At 43.7% G+C, this 14818-nt stretch overlaps 1 protein-coding gene across 3 annotated transcripts in view; it reads left to right on the top strand.

Moving 5' to 3' along the window:
• Positions 1-24: 24 nt before the first annotated feature.
• The window catches only part of LOC121584722 (ral guanine nucleotide dissociation stimulator), a 32067-nt gene continuing 17273 nt past the window's right edge, over positions 25-14818 (top strand). Inside the window, exon 1 of one of the 3 annotated variants that reach the window (XM_041900787.2) lies at positions 25-638. In XM_041900787.2, the coding sequence (XP_041756721.2) occupies positions 618-638 (21 nt within the window). In that variant the 5' untranslated portion in view covers positions 25-617. Of the gene's footprint in view, positions 639-5693; positions 5981-10101; positions 10229-14818 lie in introns of those variants that run through there. The other 2 variants (XM_041900785.2, XM_041900784.2) reach the window with 2 other exon arrangements.

Here is a 14818-nt window from a genome sequence, read left to right as displayed (position 1 = left end):
AGCATGAACTTTCTATACGCTTGAGCTAACGCATCCTGTAAATTCTATTTTTTTTCTGCGTCTTGGCTGGTCACGACCTGGATTCGAAAGATTGGACATTTAAAACAATTCGCAGTTCACAGCTGTAAATCATATTTGCTCTAAAAGTTTATTTTGAGCATCAGTCGACATAATGCTTCACTGCTTGACGCGATGTACACCAAAGTAAAAGGATAGGATCAGAAATTATATGACCCGTGTTTGTATGACTATTTTGGCTGGATTAAATTAACAATTCCAAAGAAAGAAATGTCATCATTACATTTTTAATTCAGACCAATGCGCATTGCACATGGTTGCAGGAGGGAGGCTTGAGAATGAAATGAAATGCAGATCGATTGCAATGTATTGTGAAGTTTCGACTAATAGCTGAATAGACTGTTACAGTATCCTACTACACACCATCTCAAGGTGGTGCTGGACTCACTGAGGACATTTCCACAAGGATACCATTCGCTGATTTGGTACACGAACATCACTGTGGATAATCAAAATGTTGGATCCCGGCACAGAAGAAATGAGAATCTATTCTGAACGTGCACGAGAAGACATTTTAAGAAGGTCATGAATCTGAGAGAATGATAATGCTGGAAAAACAGGTATGCTACAGTCACCTGGGTAACGTTCATTATGTGAGGTGCGCTAGCTGTCCTGTCACTCTGTGGTAGTGTTGCGTCGACCCACAGAATAAATAATACATCATATTATTATTTTGATCATGGTGGATTATTTTCATATGAAACCTCACTGAATAAACCCCTAATCTGAATGCATGTGAATAGTAATTTGTCAGCATGCCCATGACCCCAAATATGCTTATGCCTTTCTTGGATGTGTGGATTATTCTCCCTATGGTCTACTATGCTGAAGGTGAAACATCCCCTCATCGTCATTGCATGAGTAAACATCATTATCTCACATCCATCATTGCAACTGCATCTGTTAGACAGCATCCTTAGATATGGTCTGAATGTGATACACATAAGCTCTCTCTCTCTCCCTCTGTCTCTCTCTCTCTCTCTCTCTCTCTCTCTCTCTCTCTCTCTCTCTCTCTCTCTCTCTCTCTCTCCCCATCTGTCTCTCTCTGTGTAGCTCTCTCTCTCTCTCTCTCTCTCTCTCTCTATCTCTCTCTCTCTCTCTCTCTCTCTCTCTCTCTCTCTCTGTGTATCTCTCTCACTCACTTATACACTCATGTTCTCTCTCTCTCTCTCTCTCTCTCTCTCTCTCTCTCTCTCTCTCTCTCTCTCTCTCTCTCTCTCTCTCTCTCTCTCTCTCTCTCTCTCTCTCTCTCTCTCTCTCTCTCTCTCTCTCTCTCTCTCTCTCTCTCTCTCTCTCACACACACACACACACACACACATACACACACACAGAGACCGACAGATGGACAGACAGGTAAACCCATGCACGTGCGCATACACAAACATGCATCCACATACAACGCTTTCTGGAGTCTCTTTGCATTTCCAATGTCTTCATCATGTGTGTTTCTCTGTCTGTGTGTTTACAACAAAGGCCCCTGTGTAGGCTGCCTTCACGTTCAATGACATACACACGTGCACGCACACACATGCACACTTTTCTAATGAAAAGATAAAGGGCATGGCGCTGAATATTTATATCTCTGTTTGTTGTTTTTAAGACAGGCTGTGCATTGATAAGAATGAACAATAAACACAATGATATTCTTGGCAAGGAAGTTAAGCTCTCTAGGAAATATCCTTTTTGGATCAGGCCCTCTGTCCTTCAGCGTCAGAGGGAAGGGGACCTCCCATTGTTAAACTCAGTTCTTGGGCTATAAAGAAAGCAAAGAAAGCCTCCCCAAAAAACACCAAACTCTCCAACAGCCTTTGAAATGGACTTGTTTGCTCTGTCTGGATTTTTATATATTATACATATGTGAGAGGAAATATCTGGGGTTACCATGGTAACATCACCTGTCGACCATGAGCTTGCAGGCGGGGAGAGGTTTTGCAGGATGTTGCTCTCTGCGTCACTCCTGGAACACAGATCTTTCTTTGTACATAAACCTATCATGAACTGCCTCACAAAGTTCGTTTTTTTATGTGCACGTGTCTGTGTGCTTGTGTGTGTGTCTGTTGGGGTGTGGGTGGGGGGAGGGGGGATTGTGTATTTAGAAACATGCCTAAAAAGGCATGAAATTATGGCTCTGTTCATTTTCGATCTCGGTCTTTCTCCTTCCCTGACTTCAAAACAGTAGACGATTGATCTTCTGCATGCATTTGCTCTTCATTATTGTATGACTTTAAGCAGTTCTGATGTGGCGTATGATGTAGCTCCATTGAGCTACAGCTAATTTCTGATTCTGAATAGAAAAAAGCAGGCCTCCTCTCTAAAAGACTGGCCTCACTACACACATATGGTTCCTTCTCCTTTATGGAATGTGACAGGAATATGGGATTTTTTTTCCTAGACGGAATTTTTATCACACGCCTTAGTTTTCTGTGCACAAGGCAGAAGAGGCACCTTATAATCCTTCTATATCTTTTTGGCCCTGCCCTTTAATCATCAGAATGAGTTGCAATGTGAGTTAACTTATGATACGATGCCTTTGTGTGTAACCTTACTTTGCAGGCTGGCATTGTTCCAATGGTATAAAGGCTATGCCATTACTACTGTAGGAGCCATTTCAGCATACTTACAGTGCATTCGGAAAGTATTCAGACCCCTTGACTTTTCCCACATTTTGTTACGTTACAGCCTTATTCTAAAATTGATTACATATTTTGTATTCTTCTGATTAATCTACACACAATACCCCATAATGACAAAGCAAAAACTGTTTTTTTGAAATATTTGCAAATTTATAAAAAATAATAAACAGAAATACCTTATTTACGTAAGTATTCAGACCCTTTGCTATGAGACTCGAAATTGAGCTCAAGTGTATCCTGTTTCCATTGATCATCCTTGAGATGTTTCTACAACTTGATTGGAGTCCACCTGTGGAAAGTTCTATTGATTGGACATGATTTGGAAAGGCACACACCTGTCTATATAAGGTCCCACAGTTGACAGATCTGGGGAAGGGTAGCAAAAAATTTCTGCAGCATTGAAGGTCCCCAAGAACACAGTGGCCTCCATCATTCTTAAATGGAAGAAGTTTGGAACCACCAAGACTCTTCCTAGAGCTGGCCGCCCGGCCAAACTGAGCAATCGGGAGAGAAAGGCCTTTCACTCTGACAGAGCTCCTTTGTGGAGATGGGAGAACCTTAATAATATAATATGCCATTTAGCAGACGCTTTTATCCAAAGCGACTTACAGTCATGTGCGCATACATTTTTACATATGGGTGGTCCCGGGGATTGAACCCACTACCCTGGCGTTACAAGCGCCATGCTCTACCAATTGAGCTACAGAGGACCACAACCATCTCTGCAGCACTCCACCAATCAGGCCTTTATGGTAGAGTGGCTAGACGGAAGCCACTCCTCAGTAAAAGGCACATGACAGCCTGCTTGGAGTTTGCCAAAAGGCAACTAAAGACTCTCAGACCATGAGAAACAGGATTCTCTGGTCTGATGAAACCAAGATTGAACTCTTTGGCCTGAATGCTAAGCGTCACGTCTGGAGGAAACCTGGTACCATCCCTACGGTGAAGCATGGTGGTGGCAGCGTCATACTGTGGGGATGTTTTTCAGTAGCAGAGCTTGATAGGATCTGCAGAGAAGAATGGGAGGGTCTGAATACTTATGTAAATGTGATATATACGTTTTTTATTTTTAGTAAATTAGCAAAAAATAAACTGTTTTTGCTTTGTCATTATGGAGTATTGTGTGTCGATTGATGAAGGGAAAAAACATTTTAATCCATTTCAGAACAAAGCTGTAACATAACAAAATGTGGAAAAAGTCAAGGGGTCTGAATACTTTCCGAATGCACTGGATGTGGTTGTTGTGTGTTATGTTGTCCATAGTTTGTCTGTCTTTGTAAATTACACGTAATTTGTACACTAGGGGGCACTATATGTTGGGTCACTGGTCACATGTATATTGGCACACAGATGACCAGGAAGTAGCGGTGCACAGGTATGGCGAGCATATGCTGTTTTTATCTTTGCTGATGAATGGGCAAAAGACCCAACAAAAGAGTGACGTTTGGAAAGCGGTTCGTTTTGCACACGATTTTGCAAATCCCATTGTATCCCACCTGTGCTAGAGTGGCTATCAGGAAGGTTGGCCAACTACAGTTTGGGTCCTGTTTGTAACTATCCCTTTTATGTACCTCGGCTAACTAGTAGCCGACATGGAAGTTCCATAAAACTATTTGGATATCACCAAAGCTGAAATTGGAGAGCAAAGATGATGTTATTAATAACGAATAGATGATGTCCGATGGCATAGACTATTATACTTTTAAGCAGAACAAGACTCACCTTGTTGTCTGCATGATGTGGGTTCTGAGTGTGCTGTGCACCACCCTGTCCTGCCTTTGTCTACAAGAAGTGGACCTGTGGCCTATGTTACAGTCCGGCTTCCTGTCCTGGCTGTGGCAGTGAGGCAAGACTTGCATGCATGCAGCCATCGCATTGGCCACACGATTTAGCCCTATGAGGGGACATCTTTGCCTAACAGTTTCCATGACAACTACTCTTCTACAGTATGCAGGCAGTGTGGGACAGCCACTGCATCTGAAAACAGTTTTCAGTGTCTCAACCCTCAATCTATTGAACATAGAGGACACATACTCTTTTCACTGCCCACTTATCTGTCTACCTATAGCCAATGTTAAATTGCACCCAATCTGCAAATTATGATTTGATTTGGTTTAGATTACAAAATGTTCTCTTCTCACTTCTCTGAATGAGCATTGTACGCTAGTACTACATGTAGAGATGCTGTGAACAGCTACTGTGAATCACTCTTTTAAATTATGAAACAGGGTGTTAGTCATATTCCAGAATTGTAAATCAAAATGTACCAAGTGTGTACGTGCTTTCTTCAGGGGAGAAACAACTTATTTTTCAAATCTTGTAAGAAACTACTTTAGTCTTTAGCCATTTGAGCTAAAAGCTGTGTGACCTACATACAGTATCTTGCCTGTGATTCTGTTTGAAGCCCTAGTGAGCTACTAGAGAGGGTAGCTGGGGCATTAACAGGAGCAGTACTTCATGCAGAAAGATGTGTGGACTGAGTGTGGACATATTGCACCTTTAATTTTGCCTTGACAGCAGTGAACATAGCGACATGCTTTTGCCCCAGAGATATTTTCTCTTGTTTTACCTGGATGTGTTGTTTTTTCAGCACCTCTCTTTACACATAAGCAGCTTCCTGTTAACATAGACTACACTACAGCACAGTCAGAGAGGAGGGAAATGAGCATACCAGCTGCATTTCACATTACTTTTTTTCTCTGCCTTCTACATACTGTGGTCAGTGTGAAAAGGTGTGAGAACAACATTGCAATGCTACTGAGGAAGGAAAAGCAGCCAGTAATGTTTGAACGTGCCGCTGAATGCTGAGCGGTTCTACCTACAGCAGGATGAAATAGAAGAAAGCAGAGAGGGCAGCTGCTGAGAACACAGACATTCCCTTGTGAGAAACCCTCTGTGGAGCTGCACTGAAAAGAGAGTGAGAGGGGGAGGGAGGGGGAGGGAGGGAGAGAGAGAGAGATAGAGAGGCTAGAAGAAGCAGATGAGGGAGCGGAGGGGTTCCTTCCAGTCTGCAGTGGTGGTGTTTCTGTCAGCAGCAGCTCGGAGTTCCCGTTTGTTTGTGTGTGTGTGTGTGATTGATGCAGAGTGAGAATTAAAGCGAAAGGGAGAGCAGCGATCTGTTGCTGCAGGAGCCTCCACCCTCTGTGTTCTCTCTGAGAGTGAAATTAGCAGCATGGAGACCAAGTCCCTCTTCAGCCTTCACAAAGCCCTGGCTCAGCCAGTCAAGATGTGTATGTTTGATTTCCCTGTCAACATACTGGATGATCTGGTAAGAAAGAGCTCATCTGTTGTAATTTGATGCAGTCGCAGTGTCTTTGGCTGTGTGTGTGTGTGTGTTTATGGGTGAGAGAGGGAGGACTTGTTTGTATGCTACAGTATGCTACCAGCAGAGTGGTGGTTCAGCTGTTCAGTGTGTCTGGCACACATTCACAGCAGAGTTAGGCAACCATTCCCCTGTGGTGTGCATTCACTTCTGCTTTTTTTCTCATACATGTTTGATCATGCCCACTGTTGAATTTGGATGTGTTTTTATTGTTTATTACATAGTTATAAATATGGTATTACTTGCTGATGATATGTTTGTTATTCACTGAGTTTGGAAATAGACTATGTGGTACTGGTCTCTAGTTCCTTCTGACTGTGACAGGTGCATCTCTGTGTGTTTCATTGTGTCAGCTGTTTTGCTCTAGCTGTGCTCTTCTTACTCACACCCTCTTACACTTAATGATAGAGGACCTTGTTTTTGTTGTACTAGGTCCCAATGGTAGCTGCTGGTCTATGATGTATTTCCAATTACCTGTAGAACAAAGAAATTGGAAAACAGAATCTTTGCACTGGAGGCATTTTAAAGAAAAACATTGTGTTCCCTCTGGCAGTCTTAAAAACTAAGATGTTTTGTGCAGTATTTCTAAATGAAAAAATGTGCATGAAAACGAGTCTTCTCTTGTTGAATGACAACAAAGACTTTCCTGAAGAATCCCTACTATTGACCAATCACAGACGAAGGAGCATTGTCACGCTCGTTCATAGACGGGTCAGACCAAGGCGCAGCGTGATATGCATACATGTTTATTTAAACTTAATAAACAACGACAAAACAATAAACGAAACGAAACGTGAAGTCCAAGGTAGACACAAACAACATACCTTTAACGGAACAAGATCCCACAACCCACTAGTGCCAATAGGCTGCCTAAGTATGGTCCCCAATCAGAGACAACGAGGGACAGCTGCCTCTGATTGGGAACCACACCGGCCAACATAGATCTAGACATACTAGATCTAAACATAGAAAATACAACATAGACAATCACAACACGGAATATACACACCCTGACTCAACATATAAGCGTCCTCTGAGTCAGGGCGTGACAGTACCCCCCCCAAAGGTGCGGACTCCGACCGCACAACATACACATAACAGGGTAGGGGCCGGGTGGGCATTCCGCCTCGGAGGCGGATCCGGCTCAGGGCGTGACGACCTCTCACTCTTCGCCTCCCTGTTGCGCCCCTGGTCTGGTCTAGACCTCGGCGCGTTGCTTCCCCTCTCCTTCCTCCCACTATACTCCAAGCCCTGTCTGGACCCTGGTGTGGGAGACCCCGAACCTGGAGAGGGGCTGACGTCTGGGTCTGGACTGGAGCCGCTGACCGGAGCTGGATCAGGCACCGGTGGAGCGGACTGCTCTGGCTCCGGAGTGGAGCCGCTGACCGGAGCTGGACTGGACCCCGGTGAAGCGGACTGCTCTGGCTCCGGAGTGGAGCCTCTGACCGGAGCTGGATCAGGCACCGGTGGAGCGGACTGCTCTGGCTCCGGAGTGGAGCCACTGACCGGATCTGGATTGGACCCCGGTTGAGCGGACTGCTCTGGCTCCGGAGTGGAGCAGCTGACCGGAGCTGGATCAGGCACCGGTGGAGCGGACTGCTCTGGCTCCGGAGTAAAGCAGCTGACCGGTGCCGAACCAGGCACCGGTGGAACAGGCACGGGCCGTGCCGGACTGGACACACGCACCACTGGCTTGGTGCGAGGAGCAGGAACAGGCCGGACCGGGCTGGCGACGCGCACCACTGGATTGGTGCGAGGGACAGGAACAGACCGGGCTGGCAACGCGCAATACTGGCTTGGTGTGAGGGACAGGAACAGGCCGGGCCGCGCTGGCGACGCGCACCACTGGCTTGGTGCGAGGGATAGGAACAGGCCGGACCGGGCTGGCGACGCGCACCACTGGCTTGGTGCGAGGGACAGGAACAGGCCGGACCGGGCTGGCAACGCGCACCACTGGCTTGGTGCGAGGGTCAGGAACAGGCCGGACCGGGCTGGCGATGCGCACCACTGGCTTGGTGCGAGGGGCAGGAACAGGCCGGGCCGGGCTGGCGACGCGCACCACTAGCTTGGTGCGAGGGGCAGGAACAGGCCGGGCCGGGCTGGCGACGCGCACCACTAGCTTGGTGCGAGGGGCAGGAACAGGCCGGGCCGGGCTGGCGACGTGCACCACTAGCTTGGTGCGAGGAGCGGGACTGGGTTCCTTTATTAACCCCCGCTCCTTCTGCTGCCTAACCAGCTCCTCTCGCCGTGCCTAACACTTTCCTTCTCCCTTTTAGCCTCCTGTAACCTCGTCATCCACCCCATGTGCCCCCCCCCAAAATGTTCTTGGGGTTGCCTCTCGGGTCTCCGTCGTCGGCACGGTTGGCGCCGTTTCACCTCTCCTGCCTGGGCATCTACCTTCGCCCATGGCCCTTTCCCCGCAAATATCTCCTCCCATGACCACCATTTGCCCACCTGTGACATGGCTATTCGCTCTTCCTGGGCACGCTGCTTGGTCCTTGTTTGGTGGGATCTTCTGTCACGCTCGTTCATGAACGGGTCAGAGCAAGGCGCAGCATGATATGCATACATGTTTATTTGACTATTAAACACAACGACAAAACAAGAAACGAAACGTGAAGTCCAAGGTACACAAACAACATACCTAACACGGCACAAGATCCCACAACTACACAGTGCCAATAGGCTGCCTAAGTATGGCCCCCAATCAGAGACAACGAGCGACAGCTGCCTCTGATTGGGAACCACACCGGCCAACATAGAAATAGACATACTAGATACTACAACATAGAACTAACACACACCCTGACTCAACATATAAGTGTCCCCTGAGTCAGGGCATGACAAGCATAGACTTCAGCTACCAACTTCGGCGTGCCTGAACAACCAAAAAAAACCTTACCGAAGTCCAAAACAAACAAAAACATCACAAAATGTTGTCATAATATATGCACGAACTCTTCTGAACTGTTTAGGCTGGGAAGCATGCGGACACCCCAAACCATGTCAGAAAGACAATGTTTTTCCCTGCTATTAGATAGGCTGTCTCCTCAAGGTATTGTTAAACTGCCTCAGAGTGATTGTTTTTCAAATGGTCCTCAGTTGGCTACAGTGCAGTTGGTATTGTGAAATAATTGTTTTATGCCAAGACCTATGAGCTAGGAATGCCTCAGAATGGGCTAGCAGCTCCTTGAAATAATGGCAAGCAATAATTCTAGCCGTTCTTAAGAGCAGCCTCTTTCTGTCAGGTAGTCAGGAGGGCTGTGGTTTGCAGGAGTTATTTCACTGTTTGAATGGAAGGTTTCTTTAGGAGCCATCTCTCCGTCTGTCAGTGGGATGTTCCTTTAAGAGTTATATCTCGGTGACTTAGTGGACTTTTTTGTTCAGCTTCTAGTTCACATAACGCCCCATAAAACTAGGCTCTGTAACCTTTATCAGAGATTGACCACAAAAACACCTATAACGTATAGTTGGAACTAAACGTACTCCACCGTAAAGAAGCTGTACTTGTGTTGGCAGTGGCACTGTTTTTGGTTTGACTGCTTATGCTGACCATTTTTGCTTTCGGTTTAGCTGAAATCTAACATGTATACATTTGTCAATCCATTAGTTGATTTTCTGATGCAAATATAGAATTGTCATAATCATATTTTGTTAGGCCTACTAGCTTTTGTATACATTTTGCCTAACAAATGAGTGAGTCACAACGTTAGTTGAATGGGAATACCCCTGGGAATTTCAGGGTAACATGATGCCAGTGATTTCATTTTCATTTTCTGTTCAGATAAATAAAGTACCAAGTTTGTTAAGGTTTGTGCTGTTGAACATAGGGACAGTTTATTCACTCTTACAAGCTATTAACAGGCTTATTGGGATCCCAATTATTTTTGAGTAGAAGTTAATGTTTTATTGTTCTGTGTGTGTTGACACAGCTGTTTAAGTAAACACGCACTAGGGTGGGCTTGAGGTGGTCACCCAATCTGTGACTGGGGAGGGGAGCAAGGGGAGGGTGAACTCTGAGCCCTGCTCGTCCAGGTCCGGTTTCATCTCCAGTGTTATCTCCTGGTTCTGAGGGAAGCAGTGATGTGGGCTCAGTGGACCTGTGGACTGCTGAGGAGTGGAGGCTGCTGTAAGACTCAGTCTATGTGCCAGGCTCCCTTCATTATTGTGAGACACAGAGAGGTAGACAGACAGGTAGGTATCAACTCTGATATGCTTAATATTACGCATGGAAATGTGAGTTTGATATCTGATATCAGATATTTTTTTACTTAGCTTCTTTGACCATGTTAAACATGCTTTTAGTGAGCCTGAGCATGTGCGTGTGTGCATATGTATGTGTGTGACAGTGGCATATTATCCAATCGCTTGGCTTTGTTGACTCTATTCTACAGTGTCTTCAGAAAGTATTCACACCTTTACTTTTTCCACATTTTGTTGTGTTACAGCCTGAGTTTAAAATTGATTAAATTGAGATTTTGTGTCACTGGACTACACACAATACCCCATCATTTCAAAGTGGAATTATGTTTTGGGGGATTTCACCATGAGGCCAATGGTGACTTTAAAACAGTTACAGAGTTTAATGGCTGTGATAGGAGAAAACTGAGGATGGATCAACAACATAGTTACTCCACAATACTAACCTAAATGACAGAGTGAAAAGAGGGAAGACTGTACAGAATTAAACATATTCCAAAACATGCATCCTGTTTACAATAAGGCACTAAAGTAAAACTACAAAAACATTGGCATAGAAATTAACTTTATGTCCTGAATACAAGCGTTATGTTTGGGGCAAATCCAACACAACACATCACTGAGTACCACTCTTCATATTTTCAAGCATGGTGGTGGCTGCATCATGTTATGGGTATGCTTGTCATCGGCAAGGACAAAATGTTGTTGGATAAAAATAAACGGAATAGAGCTAAGCTTTCCAACAGACACTGGGAGACAAATTCACCTTTCAGCAGGACAATAACCTAAAACACAAGGTGAAATACACTGAAGTTGCTTACCAAGACGACACTGAATGTTCCTGAGTGGCCTAGTTACAGACTTAAATCAGCTTGAAAATATATTGCAATACTTGAAAATGGATGTTTCGCAATGATCAACAACCAACTTGACAGAGCTTGAATAATTTTTTTAGAATAATGTGCAAATATTATACAATTCAGGTGTGCAAAGCTCTTAGAGACTTACCCAGAAAGACTCACAGCTGTAATCGCTGCCAAAGGTGATTCGAACATGTATTGATTGACTCAGGGGTGTGAATACTTATGTAAATTAGATATTTCTGTATTTCATTTTCAATAAATCTGCGAAAAATTCTACAAACATATTTTTACTTTGTCGTTATGTGGTATTGTGTGTAGGTGGGTGAGAAAAAACATATATTTAATTCATTTTGAATTCATGCTGTAACACAACAAAATGTGAAATAAGTCTAGGGGTGTGAATACTTTCTGAAGGCATTGTAAGTCCGATATGCTCATACTTCTGTATTTTGTAGTTATAGGGTAGTAGTAATAGATAGTACAATTGCACAACCTGAGGTGACCCAAGTGGCCAAAAACACAATGAGTGTCAAAAAAAGGAAAAGGTTAAGGTCAGGGTCTCCTCTCAATTAACTCACACAGAGATTTGTTGTGATCAACTAGCATTATTTTTCTTTCTTCTGAATAGCTTGCACATGTTTCATGGTTAAAACAGTCTGTCTGGTGATCAAAAGGCCTGTTGTTCTGTGGTGAGACCTGCCTGTCTGGGTCTGTTAGCTCACAGGGGCTTGTAATGAGAGGAGCGGTCAAGGACTGAACTCATGTAACACTGACCTCAGACGGAAAACACCATTGCAGGCATTCTCATTTTAGAATTATGATCAGCAACAGGGCAATTCCACAGTAACAGAGTGATGCTGAGATGAAGATTTTTCACATTAAAATATATACAAGCAAAAACCAATGATTGCGAAGTTAAACAAACCATAAGACTCTGTGCACAAGGACTACTTTTTAACAATTTCCAATGAACATTTGACAAAAACACATTTACTTAAAGAACAGTGCAGATGCAAAGTTTGGTAACAGAATGACGGTTTGTGCTGTTGGTGGCGTCATTCTGTTACAGTGGAATTGCCCAACAGCAATTTGATGAGCAGCAGCAGATTGCAGCAAAATCATTCACGTTTCCTTGTCAACAGATACCACCATGTAGATTTGCTGATGACAATGGATGCTTTTCAAGGTGGATTCATTTATGCTTGGTAATTCTTGTTGAATTGTGGATAATGGGAACCTTTTTGCCATGGCAACCTCAGGAATTGTGGTCACTGGTTTGAGTGTGTTGGTTGGCTGAAAATGTCAGAAAACTCAAAGATTGCAATTATGGTAGAGTGTGCTGCCTGTATTATGCAAAGTTTGTGTGTGTTTTGTGTGTGTGGATGAAGTCCCTCTCCTGAGAGAGTAGTAAACCATGTTGGGGTATTTGCCAGTGCCATAGTAGAACAACACTGCTATTTGTTGATTCCAGAAGGAATCCTGACAAATGGAAGAGGGTGGACTGTGGTTAAATCATCACAGGGCAAAAGGTAGCAGAGTAATTACATTGCATTGATTGCAACCAACTGCATGCACCTACGGGCTGACAACTTTCCATCTCCTTCTCCCGCTCTCTTTCTCTCTATCTCTATCTCTATCTCTATCTCTATCTCTATCTCTATCTCTATCGCTCAGTCTTTCTGTATCTCCTCATCCCATACAGCTGTTCAGGGAGAGATTTGTGAATTTGAAGCGTAGCAGTACCGGTAATCTGTATTTTGTGCTGCTGAATGCTGGGAAAGGCGAGAAAATGTGGGCTCAGGAATGTATTGGGGAAAACTCCCCCTGTTGTTGAAGCAGATGCGAATGAACCAATTCACAGTCACACCTGTTTTTCTTTCTCATACTTAGAATAGTGTATGTTGTTGAATATTGTTTTTTGCAATGTCTTGTAGTAATGCTTGGTTCTCAAGAGGTTCCAAGTGTGTTCCAATTCTGACCAGTAGAGGGGAGTGTCACTCAAGGGAAATACCAGCAAAATGGTCTGTCCAGTCAATGTTGGAGATGACATGAGCACTCATCCACAGAATATAAGAGGCATAAATAACACCAATGATACCATTCCTTTGAACTGCAAACGTATCATCCTTGTGATATAAGCAGATGTTTTCAGTATTGAATGCTATAGTTGTTGCCTCACCTCCAGGTAATAGGATAAATCATAATTGAGCGGTAATAATACCCAGGAAATGCTCATCCTTTGTTCAGAAATGGCCTTTTTGCCTTTATACAGATTACAATTGATCATTTCCAACTAATTGAAAATAAAACTTTGTTTAAAGTATTGCCCTTTCTTAAACAAGCCATACAAAGCTGGTTACATTTTCAATTTTATCCTCCAGAAAAGATAGAACAAATATTAGAACAAATATTATGGTTAAACACCAATACACTGATTGAATAAAAAAAAACATTCTTTATGGAAAACAAATGGGATTATGTTTATTAAAGATATTATGAATAGAAATGGTGGAGTAATGTAACAGATACTGTATTTTTGTTCAGTGCATATGGGAATTCTAGGCAGAGTTGCAAAGAAAAAGCCATATCTCAGACTGCCCATCTTAATCTTTTCTTTTTATTGGCCAGTCTGAGATATGGCTTTTTCTTTGCAACTCTGCCTAGGTCAGCATCCCGGAGTCGCCTCGTCACTGTTGACTTTGAGACTGGTGTTTTGCGGGTACTATTTAATGAAGCTGCCAGTTAAGGACCTGTGAGGCATCAGTTTCTCAAACTAGACACTCTAATGTATTTGTCCTCTTGCTCAGTTGTGCACCGGGGCCTCCCACTCCTCTTTCTATTCTGGTTAGAGCCAGTTTGCGCTGTTCTGTGAAGGGAGTAGTACACAGCGTTGTACGAGATCTCCAGTTTCTTGGCAATTTCTCGCATGGAATAGCCTTCATTTCTCTGAACAAGAATAGACTGACAAGTTACAGAAGAAAGTTATTTGTTTCTGGCCATTTTGAGCCTGTAATCGAACCAACAATTGCTGATGCTCCAGATACTCAACTAGTCTCAAGAAGGCCAGTTTGATTGCTTCTTTAATCAGCACAACAGTTTTCAGCTGTGCTAACATAGTTGCAAAGGGGTTTTCTAATGATCAATTAGCCTTTTAAAATGATAAACTTGGATTAGCAAACACAATGTGCCATTGGAACACAGGACTGATGGTTGCTGATAATGGGCCTCTGTACGCCTATGTAGATATTCCATTAAAAATCAGCTGTTTCCAGCTACAATAGCCATTTACAACATTAACAATGTCTACACTGTATTTCTGATCAATTTGATGTTATTTTAATGGACAAAAAAATTGCTTTTCTTTCGAAAACAAGGAAATGTCTAAGTGACCCCAAACCTTTGAACGGTAGTGTATATTTGTGTGCTCGGAAGAGGGGTGGTGGTGGATGGGTTAATAATACAAAAATATATATATTATAATACCCCAGCACTAAGTGAAGTTGTGCTGTTCTCACTCATTCCCAGGGGGTCACATTACATCTAAAGGAATTGCCTTCACAATGGTTCTCTGACTATGGTCCATCCAATTGTAACACTGGATGTATTTTTTCATTCATTAGCTTTATTGTGGTCCTCTGTAGCTCAGCTGGTAGAGCACGGCGCTTGTAACCCCAAGGTAGTGGGTTCGATCTCCGGGACCACCCATACACAAAAATGTATG

This window comes from Coregonus clupeaformis, chromosome 16 (genome assembly GCF_020615455.1).
Source record: "Coregonus clupeaformis isolate EN_2021a chromosome 16, ASM2061545v1, whole genome shotgun sequence".
In the NCBI taxonomy this organism is placed as follows: Eukaryota; Metazoa; Chordata; class Actinopteri; order Salmoniformes; family Salmonidae; genus Coregonus; species Coregonus clupeaformis.
The sequence above is the reverse complement of the archived record's forward strand: the minus strand, read 5'-3'. Positions and strand labels throughout refer to the sequence as shown.